General features: G+C 37.1%; 1 protein-coding gene across 1 annotated transcript in view; it reads right to left on the reverse strand.

The window, feature by feature from the left end:
* Positions 1–4779: 4779 nt before the first annotated feature.
* Positions 4780–22750, reverse strand: part of LOC149228855 (zinc finger/BTB domain protein) — a 43349-nt gene continuing 25378 nt past the window's right edge. Inside the window, exon 3 of the mRNA XM_089378413.1 lies at positions 4780–5228. Within this exon, the coding sequence (XP_089234539.1) occupies positions 5155–5228 (74 nt within the window). The 3' untranslated portion in view covers positions 4780–5154. The remainder of the gene's footprint in view (positions 5229–22750) is intronic.

The raw sequence follows: 22750 nt of genomic DNA on the forward strand, positions 1-22750 counted from the left end.
CATCCAAAAATACATATTTGCAATCACTTACTATCATTAATAAAATTGATAGTAATAAAATGTTAAACATCCATAAATACATATTTGCAATCACTTACTATCATTAATAAAATATTTTTTTGACCAATTCCATAATTTCATAATAAATCTATCTAAATATCCAAATTAGATGCTAAATGTATTAATTGACCAATTCTATAATTTCATAATAAATCTAAAAATCCAGATTAGATGCTAAATGTATTAATTAACCTATTCCATAATTTCATAATAAATCTAAACATCTAGATCCTAGATGACTAGGACTTGTTACTCGGTAATTAATATTCACCATCACATTACAGCCTCATCTATTTTCATCCAAATGCATTCTAACATTGATTTTCCAAACCTCTTAAATTTATCATAAACATCATAAATACATATTTGCAATTAAATTTATCATAAACATCATAAATACAAATAATTACATAAAAACTTCAAATTAAGAGATAGCATACAACCCCAATCCACGCTCAACAAAAACGCGACCTCGACCTAGGAAAAAAGAACATTGATTTTCCAAACCTCTTAAATTTATCATAAACATCATAAATACATATTTGCAATTAAATTTATCATAAACATCATAAATACAAATAATTACATAAAAACTGCAAATTAAGAGATAGCATACAAACCCCAATCCACACTTGACAAAAACACGACCTCGACCTAGGAAAACCTTTTTGAGGTCTTACAGATTCAAAAAGAAAATGGCATGAAAGGGCCTCTAAAAGAAGAAGTTATGAACCTTCATATAGAAGGGGAAATCAAGAAGTTATGAACCCTGATATAGAAGGAGAAATCAAAAATCTAGAGAATAAATAGATTCAAAAAGAAAATGGCAAGAAAGGGGCTCCAAAAGAAGAAGTTATGAACCCTCATATAGAAGGGGAAATCAAGAAGTTATGAACCCTGCTATAGAAGGGGAAATCAAAAATCTAGAGAATAAATAAAAAAGGAGACTTTACAATCGCAAGAAGCAATCATATCAGAAAAACTGCATAAGCGAAAAGAGATCTCAGAGGAAGAAGTAACCCTAGAAGCGGAGGAGGAAACCCGTGATAAGGAACCTACAGAAGAAACAACTTTAGGGCTCGGAGGAGGAGCAACCCCTATCCAAGGCTCGGATGAACAAATAGTACTCTCTAGTTTCAGAACAAATTGACAACTCCATTGGGAATAAGGAGCAGAAAATAGGAAGCACACCTACAATACTAAAGGAATCATAGGCAAGCACCGAGAAAGTATTGACTAGACAAACAAAAAAAAAATGATGAATTGGAGAGATGAAAAAAACAGCCAAGCAACAGAAATTCCAAAATAGGACAGGGGAGATACTCTAAGAAGGAAATCGGACAGGAAGAAGTAAAATTATTAAGAAAAAAAAAATTGTAAGTCAATCTCAAATTGATGACATATTTCAATTATTACACAGTAAATAATTCAAACAGTGAAAATGGAATGTAAATGTATTTTGACCTTGGGAGTGTTTTGGAAAAAATTTACTTGGAACAAAACTGAAATTTTTGTATCATGGAGTAATGATTTGAGAGATTGGATTAAGCTTTTGTGCTCAATGCAGCAAGGATTATTGGTAATTTTGAAGAGATGCAATGGTTCTAGGCCAAACCCCAGTTTGTTTTTTAAAGAAAATTCTCATAAGTCTCTTTGAAAAAAAAAAAATCAATTATTACATAGTAAACCCCTCCAGTCAATAATTCAAACAGTGAAAATGGAATGTAAATGTATTTTGAACTTGGGAGCGTTATGGAAAAAATTTACTTGGAACAAAACTGAAATTTGTGTCATGGAGTAATGGTTTGAGAGATTGGATTAAGCTTTTGTGCTCAATGCAGCAAGGATTATTGGTAATTTTGAAGAGATGCAATGGTTCTAGAAAATTCTCATAGTGAAAATGGAATGTAAATGTATTTTGAACTTGAGAGTGCTATGGAAAAAATTTACTTGGAACAAAACTGAAATTTGTGTATCATGGAGTAATGGTTTGAGTGATTGGATTAAGCTTTTCTGCTCAATGCAGCAAGGATTATTGGTAATTTTGAAGAGATGCAATGGTTCTAGAAAATTCTCATAATCGTCTCTTTGAAAAATAAAAAAGGAAGATGTGTAATTCATTCAAATTTGTAATATTAATATGTTGCATTTAAAATATTAATACTGAAAAGAATTCAATGTAGGTCATAAATGAAAAAATTCAATATGCGGAGTTATATAATTTAAAATGTATTTAAAAATGTATTAATAACATGAGCATATAAAGAAATAATTATTATCGTTAGTACAAATCAAATAATCCACTAGTTTACATTTTAACCCCCTCTTCAAGCATATTTTTTTGGTCAATTTCATCTAAAATCTAGCAAATATTACACCATATAGATTACACAATCCAAGTGCCCAAAAAGATTTTCAAGGCATTAAGTCCATTTTAACATTCAAAAATGCAACTTAAATAATGAAATATTTCAGATGATGTGTGTATTGTTGATATATATATATATATATATAGAGAGAGAGAGAGAGAGAGAGAGAGAGAGAGAGTTGGAATTGCAAGTTTAATTTATGTAGATTACACAATCCAATTGCCCAAGACAATTTTCAAGGCAATAAATCCATTTATACATTCAAAAATGCAATTTAAATAATAAAAAAATTCACATGGTGTGTATAGATAGAGAGATTATCATGAACCTATCATGTGTTGCCCAAGACGATTTTCAAGGCAATAAATCTGTTTATACATTAAAATGCAATTTAAATAATAATAAAAAATTCACATGGTGTGTGTGTGGAGAGAGATATATTAATCATGAATCTATCATGCATTAAATACAGAGAGGAATCAAATCTCTTGATATGCAAAAAAAAAAAAAAAATCAAGTTTTACGCTATAAAAATAGTTTGTACCTCAAAATATTTGATCCTTCTCGACGGATGCTAGATTTGTGGTTAGAATGGATCTATGATTCTGGTTTTTTCAAATTCATGCTCTTCACAAAGGCTTATGAATTTGTAATCATGAATCTATCATGCATTAAACACCGAGAGGAATCAAAACTCTTGATATGCAAAAACAATTTCAATTTTTGCATTATAAAAATGGTTTGTACCTCAAGATATTTGATCCTTCTCGACGGATGCTAGATCTGTAATTAAAATGGATCTATGATTCTGATTTCTTTTTAGATTCATGCTTCACCCAGGCTTATGAATTTGTAAAGGGATGTTTTGATTTTATTTTGTTTTATCTTTGGGCATTATGTTTTTTTGCCCGTAAGTCATATTTATGGTAATAGCCAATCACGTCCCTTCTTTCGTAAGATGCATAGTCACGCTGATAATTTTTGTATCAATATAATTTGAAGCATTAATGTTAATGAAATTTTCTTTTATGAACTTTTGATCTTTCACCTTTTCTCGTCATGTCTGTGCCAATTTTAAATGATATCCCTTCTGCCCTTACTGAGCTCTTCAGAAGTCAAGTTTGACAAAAACTTGCATGAAGCACTAAGGTAGATTGACCAGCCATTAATGACATCGTAAATGTGATAGGAGCAAGCGTTAGGAAAATAATAAGAGTATCCATCACTTAAATCAATGTCACAAAGATAAATACAACATTATTGGTACATTGCACACAAACAACTATTGAAAACTTATCAATTCAAATACAATGAACATAGAAAAAGGTAGTGACTACAAAATTCAGAAGTTCTAAAATATTGAGTATTTTAATGAATTATTTGGCATCCTCGCAACAAACAAAAGCTGACAGCAAAAGTAGGGTAGGTATTCTTCTAGTATCTGACGTAAAATAAGTTTAATACCTTTTTGGAACCATTCGAAATAGCAAGAGTTAATATAAATGCTTGAAACTTCAAATTCAAACCTGTCATCACTTCAACAATGTATATGTTCATTGCATAAATTTCATCATATGGCTCTTCGATCCCCAAGTTGTATTTTTTTCTTCCTAGTCATCTTAAAAAAATGTATATTCTTCTAACATATCCATCCGCCGTTCTTGTGGATGTAGAGCAGTAAGCAATCTAGGCTTCGCAATGGAATATAATCACAAAAATGATAACGGGGGCATGACACTATAAAAAAGGTGTGACCAAATAAATTTTTGTTTTAATTGCCTCTATTGAAAGTTTCCAGAATTTAAACATTTTCTACACATGGTCAACTTTGTTGAACAATTTTCTCAAATTTCCAAAATTATAGAACTTTCACCCAAAAGCAAGCACAAAACTATAAACTCTGAAGTGCATGACGCTATTAGTTAACGTTAGGGTACATACAAAATTCCTACTCATATGACACCCAGCAATAACAATCAGAGCAAGGGTAACTCCTCGTACTCTACATGATGACACAAATACTACCTAGGTCAGCTTTTACTGTTAGACTCTAAAGCAATGGACATGCGCGTAGACAGCTTAACAAGGCTATATGTTTTCATGTTTACTGGGGAATCTACTGTAGTTCTTCCACGTATGTTATCACTAGGGTGTGTACCCTTCAGAATTCCATCATTCTGAATGTGGTGATTTGGTACATGATCACATCAGTTCTTTATATATTGTTGGATACAGCAAGAGCCCTCCAGGGTCATATCACAAAGTGAATCTAAGATCTAAATAAAATACAAGCCAAGGGAAACTACGTAGAGGCACAGCCCTTGAGTTACTTTAATGACTGCACAAAAAATTGATTCTAAGATATTTATTAAAAGGCTCACATTTACATCTTTGCTTATATACTACTTTATGATATGATTCTAATCCCATGAGCTATAACCATTGCAAACATTCTCTGTTTGCACTGTACCTTTTATCTTCCAGCAAATGAAAAATATTGAATATCACAAGCATTTCATTGATTATTTATCAACTAAATGGCACTGAGAACAAACTTGCACATAGAAATTTGATGATCCATCATATACAGCATAAACGTCTAAAGCCTTGAAGCTGATATGGTAGAACCCGAAATTTTATTACCCAACTCCAGTGTACATTGTGTCACTATCAAAGAGAACATGAGAGCTGCATGCAAGCTTTTGCATGATAGATAGATTACTGATCACCGAACATTTCTTACTCTACTTTCCTCTCCTATCCCCAGTGATTTTTGGGCATTTTCTATACCCTTCGGATCTGCCAAAACAAAAAAAAAGATTTACGTCACTATAGAAGAGAATGCTCTTAAAAATATATCTTCAAACAATGTTGATGAAGTCACATTCAGAAAACAAAATGAAATAAAAATTGTTGCTTGTGCAAAAATAGATATGCATTGCCAAGATACTTTGGACAAATGCTAACGATTGATAAAAGCATTACAATTCTTTTTTATTCTAAGCAGTTGAGACTTTAGACATACCTCAGAACTTTATATGTTTCCAAATTCTAATTACAGCTGTGAAGATCCACACCTGCCTGTGTGTGTAACAAGGATGATCCTAACAATCCAAGGCATATTGAATCATCCTCTCTTACAAGAAGACCAAACAAAAAACACTCATTAATCTTTAGGTGCTTTGGGCAAGCCCTGCCCTTATAGGCATCAGGCTTATTATAAATGACTAAATTAAGTTGTCTTACAACAAAATATTGCACTTCTCAAGATAAGGTCCATTAGCCTAATTGTGAGACCCATTGTAATCAGGAGGAGAGCCATTGTCACCTCACCAACTGTCCTCCTGTTTCTGGCCAGCACTCATCCAGCTCAAGGGAGCTTCTCCGTAGTAGATCTTAGTGATCAAATGGACCAGTCAAATCAAGTTGAGAAGCCACCTAAGGCTTCTTGTACTACCACCAATCAAAGTACTGGAACAAAGTGGATCTTTGAGAGAGAATTGCCAGGGTTTATTTATGGATTTGAGTTCAAAGGGAAGATCCCCCAACACAAACAACCAGATATTACAAGGAGAGTAAAACCTAATAAAACTTAAAAGGAAAAAGTGGTGTTGAAGGACAGAAAATCAGTGCCTTAGCTTGAAATATATTTTTGGGGCATATGGGGTCAAGGATTAACTCACAGAAAGAAGATTGGAGTAGATTTAGGTCCACTAGACTAGGGAAGTTCACTCATTGTCCCTATGCCTTTCAATCTTCAAGGACAAGATATGGGAAGGAACCCACTTGCTAATTCTTCAAAGACCTGGGAGAAGGCTAAGTTGCATGGTACAGGGAAGCAGAAACACGTATATGAAATGAGAACGCCCTGGAAATGTGACCCCCCAAAATTTAGGAAATGGGGAAGCATGATCATCCTAGATATTGGCAAAGAGAAACAGTTGAAACCTCCAAAACTCCCTATTAGTCTCATGTCTTCGTTAATAATGGTTGAAACCTCAAAAACTCCACCATATCAAATTGTGGGTCTACTAGAATCCACTCCAACATGTATTTTATTTCAAAGCCAATTTTATGACCTGTAAAGGCCGGCCCTCCTAAATATTGCTGGAATATTATCATTTACAGGCTACTTCTGTTATAGTTCCTTTAGTGCATAAGTCAGCCATGAAATTCAACTTTAATGTTGCAGAAATTATATATATATATATACATCCATACACATACTGTTCATCAATACCTTGCCTTGCTGCTAGAAATGACTGCAATTAGAATCATGCAGTGCTTCACAGTTACATTTTCTAGGTGCAGTTGCATACAAATCATCGCAGTTCTCTCATACAGTTTTTTTTTCACAATACCTCTGTGCATATTATAGACCTCCGTAATAGACTGAATTAGAAGTTGCATACTTCAGAATATTTATACAAGGAATATTTCAAATTGTATTTCCAATTACCTCTCTCCAGAATGAAGGAAAACAACCGGAATGGATACAACCGTGTGGAGACAGATTCCAACAACTGAAGAAATTGCTCATCACAATCTTCAAATTGCAGATCCATGCAAAGACTTTGTTGTGTACACAAATGCTTATGAAGAAGGACTTGGTGGAATTCTCACCCAAAATGGGCATGTAGTGTGCTATGAATCTCGGAAGCTTAAAGAACTTTGAGAAGAATTATGTCACACAAGGTTTAGAGCTTAAAGAACTTTGAGAAGAATTATGTCACACAAGGTTTAGAGCTTGCTACTATAGTGCATGCATTAAAATGTGGAGGCATTATTTTTTATTGGGAGAAAATTCCAGGTAAGAATAGATTATAATGGTCTCAAATATTTGTTTAAGCAACAAAATCTAAATGCCAAGCAAACAAGATCACTAGAGTTTTTTTGTGAGTTTTATTTTGACATCAAGCACCTTAAAGTAAAAGAAAATAAAGTCGTTGATGTACTCAATAAAAGATTACATGTAACAGATGCTACAGTAATTAGCATTTGTAAGTCAAATTTGTATACAAGAACTCTTGAAGCTCTTGTGACAAAAAACACTCATTAGATCATCTTTGCATGCTTTGGGCAAGCCCTGCCCCTACAGGCATCAGCTTATTATAAATGATTAAAATTAAGTTGTGTTACAACAATATATTGCACTTGTCGAAATAAAGTCCAATAGGCTAATTGTGAAACCCATTGTAATCAGGAGGAGAGTCATTGTCACCTCATCGACTCTCCTCCCGCTTCTGGCCAGTTCTCCAGCTCAAGGGAGCTTCTCCCTAGTAGATTTTAGCAATCAAATGGCCCAGTCAAATCAAGTCAAGGGCCACCTAAGGCTTCTACTTCTGCTACCACCAATCAAAGAAACGGTACAAAGTGGATCTTTGAGAGAGGATTGCTAGGGTTTTTAGGGTAATTTCTGGATTTGAGTTCAAAGGGAAGATCCCCAAACACAAACAACCAGGTATTACAAGAAGAGTAAAACCTAATAAAACTTACAAGGAAAAAGTGGTGACGGAGGACAGAAGATCAGTGCCTTAGCTTGAAATATATTTTTGGGGCATATGGGCTCAAGGATCAACTCACATGAAGAAGATTGGAGCAGATTTAGGTTCACTAGACTAGGGAAGTCCACTCATTGTCCCTAGGCCTTTCAATCTTCAACGACAAGATAAGGGAAGGAACCAACTTGATAATTCTTCAAAGACTCAGGAGAAGGCTAAGTTGCATCATACAGGGAAACAGAAACACACATATGAAATGGGTCGCCCTGGAAATGTGACCCTCCAAAATTTAAGAAACGGGGAAGCGAGTGTTGAAAACTGTAGCTAGGTTCGGTCTTCATAATGTCGTGTAATTGTGATTTTTATGTAATTGATGAAAAGAAGAAAAAATAAAATTATTATTATGCTTGTCTCATGGGTTTCATGAGCAAAGAATTTTATTTAGTGATAGCTCTCATTGTGAGCTGTAGGATTTGTCATCTAGTCATAAAAGTCAATTTGAGTCTATGTCATGTATGAAGGACCCTTCTTGGGCATATTACAGTTGTGTATGAGTCATTAATATGTATAGGATAAGCCCTCCAAGACCAAGCGAAGTATCCACCTCATGTCGGCTTGATTATGATGGCAAACAAGTATAAATAGGCAGCTCAGCCTATTTCAGAAAGTCAGATTTTCGGAAAACACAGTCTGAAGTGAGAAGTACAGAATTTCAGAGAATTTCGGTGCATGGAGTCTGAAGTTAATCAGTGCGAAGGTCATCAAATTGAAGCCCTATAATCAGCGAGGAAAAGGGAAGGAGTAGCAAGGTTTTTAGCTCTGTTTTTGGGACTGTTAGCTATAGGAAAAGGACTGAATTGCAGAAGGACTGTTAACCAAATTGCAGAAGTACTGTTAGCTGAATTGCTGAAGGAGGAGAAGCCGAGTCAAGATAGGAGAGTCTCTACCATAAGCGAAGGAAATCTAGGTGCACAAGAAGGCCACCTACATGTACTAGGGCCTCTGAAATAGGGCCGAAGAGCTGCAGGTCTGAAGCAAAGACAAGGAAGCCGAGATCTATAAGGAAGCCGAGGCAGAAGTAGAAGGAGCAGGCAGTTGATTATCTTTGGTATCTTGGTCTTGGAGAGGTTGAATAGGTCAAGGGTCTTGGTCTTCGTATTCGTCAATTGGAATCTCTATAAGAAGAATTTGTGCAGGTTTTCCTCTCAAAGAGTGAGAGGTTTTGGCCCTGGCTGATAGCCTATATCTTGTGTCTCTTGTCTCTTTATGGTTTATGCATTGGTAGTTGTTTAATGAAGAAGAACACTAATAACCTAAGTAAAAGAACTTAATTTAAAAAAGTAAAAAGTACTCACAAGCAGTTACTAGTTGAAGAGAAAACACTTAATTGCTATGCCCTAGATTTCTCAAAATGTTAACGGAGCTAAGGTGACTAAGACAAGGAAGGGCATCTTATCAAGGGGCACTCAACGATCAAATCTTAAGGAAGGCATCAAAGCAAAGATCATCTTGAAGTCAAAGGAAGCATCATAACCCTAGATCAAAGAAGTCTACAAAGAAGTATTGGGGTCATCATCAAGACAAGAAGGCCAAAACCCTACATCTACTCAAGTTGAAGAGATCTACAAATCAAGTTAAAAGACTATTCATCCAAAGGAAGCTAGATCAAAAAAGACTCTCTCGTTGAAACAAGTTCCTTACCATTAAATACATCACCAAGAAGTCATCACTGATCTTCATCAACAAGACTTCACCATCAAAAGGGATCTCCCTCTCTGTGAGATCAAGGATCATTATTGAAGAAAACTATCTTCAACAAAAAGAAGTTTTCTATTCTCTATATCATCATCAACATCAAGGAAGCAGCAAGGAGAAAGAAGCATCCTATCAAGTAAGTATATGACCTTATCTGAATCTGTCAAAATGTATTTTTGCAAGGAGAGCAACAAATTGGTTGGGGCTTCAAACTATCTTGCATGGAAGAAAAGGACAGATCTAAATCTCATTGAAAATGAGGTCATGGATCATGTCAAAGGATCTATCACAAAACCAGGAGAGAAAGATGTTCAAGCTCTTGCCAAGTATATGAAAGGGGAAGTTAGGGCTCAAAGGATTCTCAAATCCATCAAAGATCCCCTCATCCAATATGTATCTAAACCTACAACTTCAAAAGAAATCTATGACAAACTGGTAGAGTTGTATTCCGTAAGCAGTGCTGGAGAATTCATATCACTAAGGCAACAACTCTACAAGCTGAAAATGTCTAAGGAAGGTGGAATAGCCTCATACTTTATGAGGATATTTGAGATCCAAGATCAACTACAAGAATTGGGAGAAGTCATGTCTGATAGTGAAATGACTATAGTGGTATTAAATGCACTACCGGAGGAGTGGGGTAACTTTACTTCAAGTATTTATGGGAAGAAAGAAGCTACTCCATTCCAGGATCTATGGTCACTATGCAAGATTGAAGAATCTAGACTAAAGGCCAAATCTGATGTGGGAGCAGGTGAGCAAAATCAAGCTTATGCTGCAATGACAAGAAGAAAGGGACAATTTGGAAAGTTTGGTCCTCAGAAAAAGAAAAAGAACATGGCTAAAATCCAATGCTATGGGTGTCAAGAATATGGACACTACAAAAGTGTTAATTTTTGGATAACAATGTTATGTTCTATGCTTAGAGCAATTTTACTTCAATTTTCTTTATTAGCCCAATATCATATCCAGTATAGCAATCACATCAACATGATAGTAAAATGCAAATAGAACATAAACAATAACAGTAGAAGACAAGCCAACACAAGAGGACACAAGATATGGCACCAGCCAAGGACAAACCCCAATGTGGGGAAACCCTTGATCAATTCTTCTTATAATTTTTCAAAAGTTCAACAGAGGGAGAGTACAATTTACAATATTCACTTCCCCAAACTGATCAGTCAAAACAGCGGAAATAGAAAGCCCTAATCGAAAAGTCAATGCTAGTCAACAGGACTGAAATTGAACTCCAAAACAGCTCGGTCAACCTTGGTCAACTCGGCCTCCAACAACAAGATAATGTAGCCCAAAACAGTCTGAAAATGACTAGTCAAATTTGGCCAACAAAAGTCAACGCAACCTAAATTAGGGCAGTCAACGTAGGGGTCAAACTGCCTCTATTTTTGTGCCCAAAACAACGGTCTTCCCAAATAGAAGTCTCCCTCACAAAATCGAAGTCAAACAGGGTCAACACTAAATCAAAGTCAGCCTCCTGAAATTTTGGCCTCCTGAAATTTCGGTCAAATATGGTCAACGCAGCAGCTAGAAAATCAAACCTTCCTTCGCACGTGTGGAGAGAGAGAGAGAAGCTGATAAATCTGTACCCAATCAAGAAGAGAGAGAAAGATGAATGAGAGTGATGCCAAAATGAGGAGGCTCCTTGTATTTATACTCTAACGTTAAGGATGAATAGATGTGACTATTAGGCTTCTGAGCCTACATGAGATTGCTGGCCGACCTTGACACTTTGTCCATAATCAAAATAAATTCATAACTTCATTTGTACATGTCAAAATGGAATGATCTTTAGATCAATCCTACACCTCTCAAAAAGAGTAATCCAAGAAAAATATCAGCTGCCTCATAAGAGCCGTCCAAAGTGATGTTTGGCCCTAGTTGCCAAATTTAACAAAAAGAAACTGTCCTAAGATCAAGAAGGACAATAACAAAAGAAAAAGAGAAGAAGCTCATATGACTGAAGAAGTGGAGGACGATGAAAAGAAGAAGTCCAAGATAAAGGAAGTAAGAGATCTCTACTATGACTGAGATAGTCTTCCTCACCTTAGTTCTTTGCAAAGTCCTAAGTCTTTTATTGTAAGATATGGCTATCATGATTCACTGAGTAAGATGCATCAAGGCATCATAGAAGCATTGGGAACAAGAGCTCATGACATCATCATAGGGAAGCATGAAAGATGGTTAGAATCTATGGCAGTCAAGGATATAGATCTTGGGAATCTCATTGGGAACGCAAGTGGCAAGGTCATCTAGTACAAGGTTCATCACACATTTGTCAAAAGGAAACATCTGCTGATGGGGATACTTTAGATCCTCAAGAATCTCTGATGGAATCTTCATTGAAAGGTTCACCGATCATGAGGGGAAGCAAGTGTTTCATCAAAAATTTCAAACTTGTGGAATTCATGGGATAATAGTATGATGACACAAAAATGAAGCAGTTCGAGGGATTGAAGCTCTTTCAATCAAGGAACTTGCTACAGGGAGTTTGGATGACCCAAAGGAAAAATGAGATATGTATGCTTACATATGCTATTGTGGAAGTCATGTCATATGGTTGCAGGTAACATGGATCAATGCTCTATCTTGAGAGCATGATCAAAAGTAAGGATCTCCTCCCTCAAAGGAATGCAGCTCTTGGGAATGTAATGTGAGAAGAAAGGAAGGAATAGATCATGGAATATGCAACCATGGTAAAGGCAATCAACATCCGAAAAACCAAGAAGATTTGACTAGGATATCTCCATGAAAGATATGAAGACTTTGATGAAGTCTAAAAGGAAAAGAGACCCTTGACAATATATATCTTTGGGAGATGTGTTGATATGTATGCAAGATGCTAATGCAAACTAGATGATGTCATGATGAAAGACCATCACAAAGGTATTGTTGATTTTAATGTTCATTCCTTTATTTTTATATCTCAATGGGTTTATGCAGGGCTTGCCAAGGGAAGATCTATGGATGTCTTCCACCACCGATGCACATTTAGTACGATGAAAGATCCTTAAGTAAACATGGCATGAAGAAAGCAGAATGGCATGAAGGAAGGCCAGATATGGACTAATGGATCACTTTTCGATGATGACATGATTGACTCATGGATGAAAGTGATGGATTGTTGGTGCCCTATGTAGAAGTCCCAATCATGAAGACTCCTACATAAAAGAAGTTCATGACAATGTGAGGAGGAGTTCTTCAAGTAGTTGGTTATCCCATCATCTCCACCTGAAGAGTTGTTGTAGGTCCCTAATAAAGAGGGAACCTGGAAACAAGTTCTTACTTCGAAGAAACTTGGAAATTCCTAAGCCAAGAGGGAGCTTAGGTACATTACTTCCATAGGAATGAGTACATTCCTTTATTGGAATAGATATGCCCCCCCTAATTAAGAGGGAGAGATAGACACATCATTCTTGTCTTCAATTGGGAAGACAGAATGGAGGATTGGGTAAACATCTGACACCTGATGCTCTTTGAGGATGTATTAGGGCATCCAAGATAAGAGTAGTCGTAGAGGACCAATATTATTTGAAGACTAGGAATCCAAGATAAGAATAGCCCTGGTGGAATATGTTGAAGAAAGAGTAACTAGGTTCGGTATTTGTAAGTGTAACTTTGTTCTTTGTACTTGACAAGAAAAAGAAATATTATTTTTGTAAACTATTCGAATGAGTTTCTTGCTCATTCCATAGGTCTAGGAAAGTCAAAGCATCTTGAAATATTATTTTTGTAAATTATTCGAATGAGTTTCTTGCTCATTCCATAGGTCTAGGAAAGTCAAAGAATCAAAGTCATGTTAAAGAGCTCATCTTAAGCATGAATATGGGTCAACCTGGTGTCATGTAGCCCTCTAAGATAAGCACAATCCTCCAAAGAAGAAGACTGCCAACAAAAGATGTGAAAGACAGTCAAGTCAGCTTCAAGGTATATATAGATGACATGTCAGCTCAATAAAAGGAAGCAATGGTTCAAGTCGGCTTACATACTGTACAGACCACTATATATATACCCAATAAGGTCTTTGCAAAAGTGAGATAACATATCTCAAATTTTCTCTGTAATTCTTCGTGGGTACAGAACAGTCTCGGACATCTCTACAGCGTTCGATGGTAATCAAAGTGAGTGAGGACAGTTCTAAGACCTCGCAATCTCATAAGGTCTCTATCCTCCGGATGGGAAAGATAATGAAGATCTCGGTGCAGTCAGAAGAACACGCTCACTCTCGGCATACTAAACGAAGTATTTGATCTCAATAATCGCACAGTGCACTCTCAACATGTTATCTAATCACACACTCTAACAAAACATACAATCTCGGCATTACTTCTGAGTCAACGCATAACCATGATCGCTGATATAATCTCTGTCTCAACATAATAGAGCCTCGTTAACTACGATGAAAAGAATCTTGATGATCTCACAAAAGCATACTGAGTCTTGGTATATTCACAATGAATAGAATTCACAGTAATACACTATGGCACATCATACATTCTAGACGAAGTTATAATCTCAGTCTATGTTTTACGAAGACTTACTAACAAGTATTGATTATGAAAAAGATCTTCGTGCAAAGATCTCATCGTTATAGCGTTGATTCAAGTGAAGACATGATCTCAGTAACAGAACAGTGCAGATCACAGTAACAATGGAGCAATATTCATGATCTCATTGTTAGAATTAATATCTCACTGAAGATGCAGCAATGATGACCTCCATGAAGCAGCAATGATGATGATGATCTCAACAACAAGAAGAGGATTGGTGTCTTGGTCTTGGAATGGCCTAGCAGGTCAAAGAGTGTGGTCAAGAAGAGGATTGGTGTCTTGGTCTTGGAGTGGCCTAGCAGGTCAAAGAGTGTGGTCAAGAAGAGGATTGGTGTCTTGGTCTTGGAGTGGCCTAGCAGGTCAAAGAGTGTGGTCTTGTTGTTCGTCAATAGGAATCTCTATAAGAAGAATTTTGTGCGGGTTTTCCTCTCTAAGAGGGAGAGGTTTTGGCCCTGGCAGAATGCCATATCTTGTGCTCTTGTCTCTTTGCTTTGATAGCTATTTGTTGAAGTAAGAAATATACACACTAATGATAATAAGCAAAAGGTTGTGCTAATAATCTAAAGACAAAATGCCTCACAAATAGTTATTATGCAAGAAGAATCTCATTAACTACATCAAACCCTAGATTCTTCAACATGGTATCAGAGCTATGGTTGCAGTCGAAGGAAGGGCAGAAAAAAGACATTCAAGGATCAACTTTCTAGCAAGGCATCAAAGCAAGCTAAACAACATCAAGATCTACATTGCAAAATCAAACCCTAATCTTGATCAAACCCTAGATCAAAGAGCAGTCTACAACAACAAGAGCTCGTGTCTCCATAGTCATCATCAAAAGGCCATCAAGACACTCATCAAGTTGTCCACAAAGCAAGGTAGCTTGAAGGACCTCAAAATGAAGATCGCATCAGCTTGGAGAAAGTCGAAACCCTAGAAGTAGTTCTGATCTACCAGGCAAAGCATATTAAAAGCAAGAAAACGTTGTCGTCATCTTCAAGAAAGCAAGGATCATTTCCTTACCCTAGAAGAAGATCATTCAAGAAGAAGCCCTCTTCAATCTTTATCAACATGATCAAGGTAAGGATTTTGTCTTCACAAAATCAAGTATTTTTTATTAATCAATTTGGTAAAATGACTTCATGATTGCAAGGAGATCTATAGGTCGATAAGTCATCAAAAATCCCTACATAAAATAAGGAGGATTGTTATAATCCTCATAAAAAAGAGAAGTCATTGATGTCTATGGAAAGGTCTCTGAAAGTCAAGCATTGTTTGAAATGCAACAAGAGACTCATAGGAAATCACTCAAAGGTCCTCTCATGCCTATGTAGCAGAAGAGGAGACATAAAGAGAGATATATGAAATTCTAAAAGATATACTCTCTGAATTATAGTAAAGAAGGTCACATCACTTAGACCTACACAAAAATAAAGGTATCAAAGAATGAAGGAATATCTTCATGAGATCTCAATTGGGAGATCTGGGAAATATGATAAGAAGGTAGTCATCATTGAGAAGCAAGGTAACAAATGTCAGTGAACAAGAAGGTTACCCCATCCGGCAATTTGTGGTCTCTATAGAGAAAGACAAGTTGCAGACAAAAGTATTTCAATCATGTGCAGAAGGAAAGGAAAGTCCTCAAATATTATAACGTTCAATGTTGTGAAAAGAATATGGAAAGAAGTTCATATCACCGGAAAGATGGACGAAGCTTAAGAAAAGGGCCAAGGAGTCCCATCATAATCTCCTAAATCTTTAGATATGGCTATGAAATTAAGATACATCCTGGCATCATGAAAGCATTAGAAGCAAGAGCTCGTGGCATCACCATGGAAATCATGGAAAACAAAATCCATGACAATCGAACATGAAGAACATAACTATTGAAACCTCATTGGACATTAAAGTAAAGGAAGAAGTCATCTAGGACAGGTCTCATCATACATCAAGTCAAAGGGGAAACATTTGCCATATAAGGATATACAAGATCCTCAAAATTCTCTGATAGAGTCCTAGTCGAAGGATTCACTAATCAAGAGAGGAAGCAAGTGTTTCATCAGGAACTCCAACTTATGGAATTTATGGGATGATGGTATAATGTCATAAGAGATAAAGCAGATCAAGGGATTGAAGAGACTTCAATCAGGGAAGCTGCTGGAAGAAGCCTAGATGGGCTAAAGATAAAATGAGGTATGTATGCTTGTATTAATTTTTATAATGTCATGTCATATGGTTGCAGGGAATATAGACCATCACTTCTATTTTAAGAAGCATTATCGAGAGAAAATGATCTCCTCCTCTGAAAGGATGCAGAAAGGCATAAGTCACACTAAATGAAATCAACATAATATGTCATCATATAAAGTATGAGGTGGTTGACTACGATTACTCTGATTAGAAACCCCTGAGAATGGAATGTGTGAGGAAGGAAGAGATCGTGAGCTTTGCAACCATGATGAAGGCAATCAACATCCAAAAGACCAAGAAGAGTTGACTAGGAAATCTCCCTGAAATATGAAAAGACTCTGATAGAAGTCTGGAAAAGATAGAGACCATTGACAATGTATATCTTTGGGAAATGTGTCAACAAGTATGCAGGATGTTGATACCTACAGAAAGATGTCATGATAAAGAGCCATCTTGAAAGGTACGATTTGATTTAATGATATGTTTTGATTTCTTGAATAATATCTGGATGAGTTTATGCAGGGCCACTGGAACAAGAGTTGTAAGCGCAAGTACAACTAAAATTTCATGTGGTGGTTGGAAATTCCTAAAAGAAGCATGAGAAAGAAGTAGCCATATCATGAAGGTTCTAGATATGTATCAAGAAGGCCACTTCCCATGAAGAAAGGAGTGACATGACGAACCAAGAAGGAAAGTGATGGATGGCCAAAGCCCTACAAGAAAGAAGCTCAACTAACTTTCATGACATTGAGGAGAGAAGTTGATCAAGCAGTTGAAGGACCCACGAAGAAGAAGTTGTTGATGTATTAAAGAGTCCCTAGCTAAGAGGAAGCTCTGACAGGTCCCTAATCAAGAGGAAGCTTGAATTAGATCACCCTTGATTACAAAGGAGTGACAGTTGTGTTTTTCTATTTCATGTGTCATGCATTAGACTGGGACTAACAGTTGTAAGTCTAGGTGAAGGCCATGAATGGAAATGTAGACACGTGATAGACACAACATTCTTGTCTTCACCTAGGAAGAAAGAATGGAGGGTTGGGTAATCATCTGGCATCTGATACTCTTTGAGGATGTGTAGGGCATCCAGGATAAGAGCATAGTATTAAAAATCAGCCCAGCGAACCAGTTACCGGTCTAACTGGCCGATTAGCAGGCCCACCGGTTGGAACCAGTCAAAAGACCAAGTTAGACACCCTTTGTGGCGAAAAAAGTGACCTAACCAGCCGGTTTAGGACAAAACCGGCCGGTTACCGGTCAAGCCCACTGTGAGCCCAGTTAGCATTTTTTTCAATGTCTTTTAGGGGTTTTGGAGGGAAACTAAGGGTGTTTTCCCTCCAAAAACACCCTCTCCAAGCCTTTAGGAGGCCCCTCTCCCTCTCATTTGTCTCACACATCTGATTTGGAGTGTTTGTGAGTTTGTTTGTGAGCTTAGAGAGTGTTGAATTTTTGTTGGAATAGTCATCTTGGAGTTGGAGTTGGAGCTATTTTGGAGATAGTTTGTAGCTATCAGTGGAGTTGCCATCTTCAAGAGGAGGTTAAGGAAGCTAGTTTGCATTTCCAGGTAAGGATTTTCACTTGAAAATTCCTCATTTGACTGTTGTCCATGAATTAAATTTTTTTATGTGTTATAAATTTATAAACTTCTCACTTCTATCATCTATGCTATCAAATCTCTAGCTCTATGCTATCAAATTTTGTAGCTTGCATGTGCATTTGTTTTCCTACATTTAGCTTTGCTTTTCCATGTTGCTTAGCTGCAATTTTTTTTTTAAATGCAGATTTCTTTGCAAATTGTTATTATTTCAAGCAAACATGGCTCCAAAAGGAAAGGACAGTGCATGGGCTCATTGTGATGTAATTGATGGAAAAATGATATGCAAATTATGCCATAAATCTATTGGAGGTGGGGGTATTCTTAGATTGAAACAACACTTGGCTGGGGTAAGAGGCCAAGTAAAGCCACGTGATGCACCAAATGCAGTGTTAGGTCCTATTAGCGCAGAATACATTGCCAAGCTTGAAAAGTTTTATGAGGATAAGGCTAGGGAGAAGGCCATCCAAGATGACATTGCAAGGAAGAGGGAGTTATTAGAAGCCATGAAAGAGAGTGGGTATGATGATTATGAGATTCAAGACTCAACTTCTATCCCTTCCACCAATGACCCCTTTCACTATCTTCATCCTTCTTGTGGCCAACCATCAAAAGGAACAAAGAGAACAAACATCCAAAGTTTTTTCTCATCTTCTGCCAACATTGCCTCTTCTAATCCCATTTCCTCCCAGCCAAGTCGTCAACCCACTTTGGATCAACATTGGAAAAAACAATGCAAAGAAACTTCTCATCAATACATTGCTAGATGGTGGTATGATTCAGATATCCCATTTAATGTTGCTCGCTCACCTTATTACCAAGCTATGTGGGACTCTGTTATAGCTGCAGGAAAAGGCTTCAAAGGCCCCCTAGTCTACATGACTTGAGGGGAGCTCTTTTGCAAAAAGAGATATCTTCCATTAATGAGTATTTGGTTGAGTTTAAAGATTCATGGCTCAAAACAGGTTGTTCCATCATGTTAGATGGATGGACCGATGGAAAGAACCACACTATCATTAATTTCCTTGTTTCTTGCCCTCAAGGAACCATGTTTGGAAATCAATGGATGCATCTGATAAGGTGAAGGATGCAACCCTTCTATTTGAGCTTTTGGATAACATTATTCAGGAAGTTGGGGAGCAGCATGTTGTGCAGGTCATCACCGATAATGCCTCAAACTATGTTCTTGCTGGAAAGATCCTTGAAACCAAATATAAGACCATATTTTGGAGTCCATGTGTTGCACATTGCATAGACCTCATGCTTGAGGATATAGGCAAAGTGGAGTGGGTAAAAAACATTGTAGAGCATGCCAAGTGCATTACAAAATACATTTACAACCACTCATGGGTATTGAGCCTAATGAGGAAAAACACTAGGGGCAAAGAGCATGTTAGGCCTACAATTACGATATTTGCAACTCACTTCTTCACGTTGCAATGTCTCAATGGTCAACATAAAAACTTGCAGAAAATGTTTTCCTCTAAAGAATGGTCTGAATCTCGGTGGGCTCGTAGACCAGATGGAAAAGACACTAAAAAGAAAGTGTTAGACAGTTATTTTTGGAAAAGGTCTGTAGAGCTTGTGAAAATTACCGAGCCCCTTGTTAAGGTGCTAAGTATGGTGGATGGCGAAAAATTAGCCATGGGCTACATTTATGAGGCTATGGATCAGGCAAAGGAGCAGATATGGGCAGCTTACAAGGACAGGTTAGCTAAATATGGCCGTATATGGGAGATCATTGATAACAGATGGAACAATCAACTCCATCGTCCTATACATGCAGCTGGGTATTTTTTGAACCCAAAGTATCATTATAAAAATCGGCAAGGAGATCTGCATGATAGGGAGGTCAGAGCTGGATTGATTGATTGCTTGGAGCGCATGGTCCCTAGCCACGTAGACCTGTTGGAAATACATAAACAACTTACTGTTTTCACTATGGCAGGTGGTACTTTTGGCAAAAACTTGGCAAAGATGGCAAGAGATGTGGACCAACCAGGAAAGCAATTCCAATTTCCAATTTGTTTTTCTTTTCAAGTTAAAATTGTTTACGTTCTTTACAATTCAAATTATAAACTAAGTTACTAATTAATTTCTTTTACACTAGGGGCAAAGAGCTTGTTAGGCTTGCAATTACGAGATTTGCAACTCACTTCCTCACGTTGCAATGTCTCAATGGTCAACATAAAAACTTGCAGAAAATGTTTTCCTCTAAAGAATGATCTGAATCTCGGTGGGCTCGTAGACCAGATGGAAAAGACACCAAAAAGGAAGTGTTAGACAAGTTATTTTTGGAAAAGGTCTATAGAGCTTGTGAAAATTACCGAGCCCCTTGTTAAGGTGCTAAGGATGGTGGATGGGGAAAAATTGGCCATGGGCTACATTTATGAGGCTATGGATCAGGCAAAGGAGCAGATACGAGCAGCTTACAAGGACAGGTTAGCTAAATATGGCCGTATATGGGAGATCATTGATAACAGATGGAACAATCAACTCCATCGTCCTGTACATGCAGCTGGGTATTTTTTGAACCCAAAGTATCATTATAAAAATCAGCAAGGAGATCTGCATGATGGGGAGGTCAAAGTTGGATTGATTGATTGCTTGGAGCGCATGGTCCCTAGCCACGCATACCAGTTGGAAATACATAGACAACTCACTGTTTTCACTATGGCAGGTGGTACTTTTGGCAAAAACTTGGCAAAGATGGCAAGAGATGTGGACCAACCAGGTAAGCAATTCCAATTTCCAATTTGTTTTTCTTTTCAAGTTAAAATTGTTTACGTTCTTTACAATTCAAATTATAAACTAAGTTACTAATTAATGTCTTTTTCTTTGCAGCACATTGGTGGGAGTCATTTGGTGGCCAGTGTCCTCAATTTCAAAGGTTTGCAATTAGAGTCCTCAGTGAAACTTGCAGTGCTTTAGGTTGTGAGTGCAATTGGTCTACTTTTGAACGCATACACACGAAGAAGAGAAACTGTTTGGAACAAAAACGGTTAAATGATCTTGTTTTCGTGCAATACAACCTTCGACTGAGGAGGAACCAAATGATGAGTAAAACACCTGATCTAGATCCCATTGTGTTGGACGATATTGATCCAACATCAGAATGGGTGGAGGTCACTAAAGAACCTGTGTTTGAGGCTGATTTTGATATCGACATGGCTTTAGCGGGGGATGAAGCAGATTATGTGGCGGCATCAGAACCAAGATCAGTAGCGACATCAAGGAAAGGCAAAGAATCAATGGAAGGCACTAGTCGTGTAGGTCAACAAACTCGTGCTTCCATTAGGTCCACTTCTATTGTTATTGGTGGCATTGATACTAAGGTTGCAGATCAGGCTGGGGCATCCTCAGACTCTAAACCAGATGATGTCTATGTATCTCCTGATGATGATCTTGTGGCTAGTAGTGGTGATGAACTTGATAATTGATCATGTGTACACTGTAGACTTGTAGTAGGCCAATGGCCTCATAGCTTGCAGCATTGTTTTTGGACTTTATAGGCCATTTAGAGCCTCAATGCTTATGTATTTTGCTATTTTGTCGATGATATGTATTGCACTCGGTGCCATTTTGATATATTCACCTTTACATGGTATATAGATGAGCAAACTTTGCATATTTTGTCTCTATTGGCTTGGAATCATGGTTTTAAATCTTAAAAATAGTTTTTTCATTAAAAATTAATTATTTAATGTATTTTTTCTAAAACTGGTTCGTTTAGACCAAACCAGTCCCGGTTAGACCAATTCCGGTCGGTAAACCGGTTCATTAGGTGGACCGGTCCGGTCACCAGTTCCAGTTTTAAAAACATTGGATAAGAGTAGGCAAGAGGACCGATATTCTTTGAGGGCTAGGAACCCAAGACAAGAATAGTCCTAGAAGGTCATACTCAGTGAACATCCGGGTGGGTATGTACCTTGAGAGACAACGATGAAGGTGTCTATAAATCATTGGTCTCACTAGCATTGTAGATCATGGTCTCGTGGAGAGATGGAGCTGTTAATCAAGGCCTTGCACTGTGACAATATTCGTTCTGTGATGCTTTACAGATGGGATTACCAATCCGATTCTTCTTATGAGAAATTCTTCAGATTGAGAATGACCAAGTACCATTGTAAATACCTCCCTCGTTAAGAGGGAGTGTTGAAGAAAGTGTAACTAGGTTCGGTATTTGTAAGTGTAACTTTGTTCTTTGTACTTGACAAGAAAAAGAAATATTATTTTTGTAAATTATTCGAATGAGTTTCTTGCTCATTCCATAGGTCTAGGAAAGTCAAAGAATCAAAGTCATGTTAAAGAGCTCTTCTTGAGCATGAATATAGGTCAACCTAGTGTCATGTAGCCCTCCAAGACAAGCACCATCCTCCAAAGAAGAAGACTACCAGCAAAAGATGTGAAATACAGTCAAGTCGACTTCAAGGTATATATAGAAGACATGTCGACTCAATAAAAGGATGCAACAGTTCAAGTCGGCTTACGCACTATACAGACCAATATATATGTATCCAATAAGGTCTTCGCAAAAGTGAGATAACATATCTCAAATTTTCTTTGTAATTCTTTGTGGTTACAAAACAGAGTCTCGGACATCTCTGCAGCTTTCGATGGTAATCAAAGTGAGTGAGGACAGTTCTAAGACCTCGCAGTCGCAGAAGATCTTTGTCCTTCGGATGGGTAAGATAATGAAGATCTCGGTGTAGTTAGAAG

The sequence above is a fragment of the Pinus tabuliformis genome, chromosome J (genome assembly GCF_031772625.1).
Source record: "Pinus tabuliformis cultivar Carrire ecotype Pingquan chromosome J, CPIR1, whole genome shotgun sequence".
In the NCBI taxonomy this organism is placed as follows: domain Eukaryota; kingdom Viridiplantae; phylum Streptophyta; class Pinopsida; order Pinales; family Pinaceae; genus Pinus; species Pinus tabuliformis.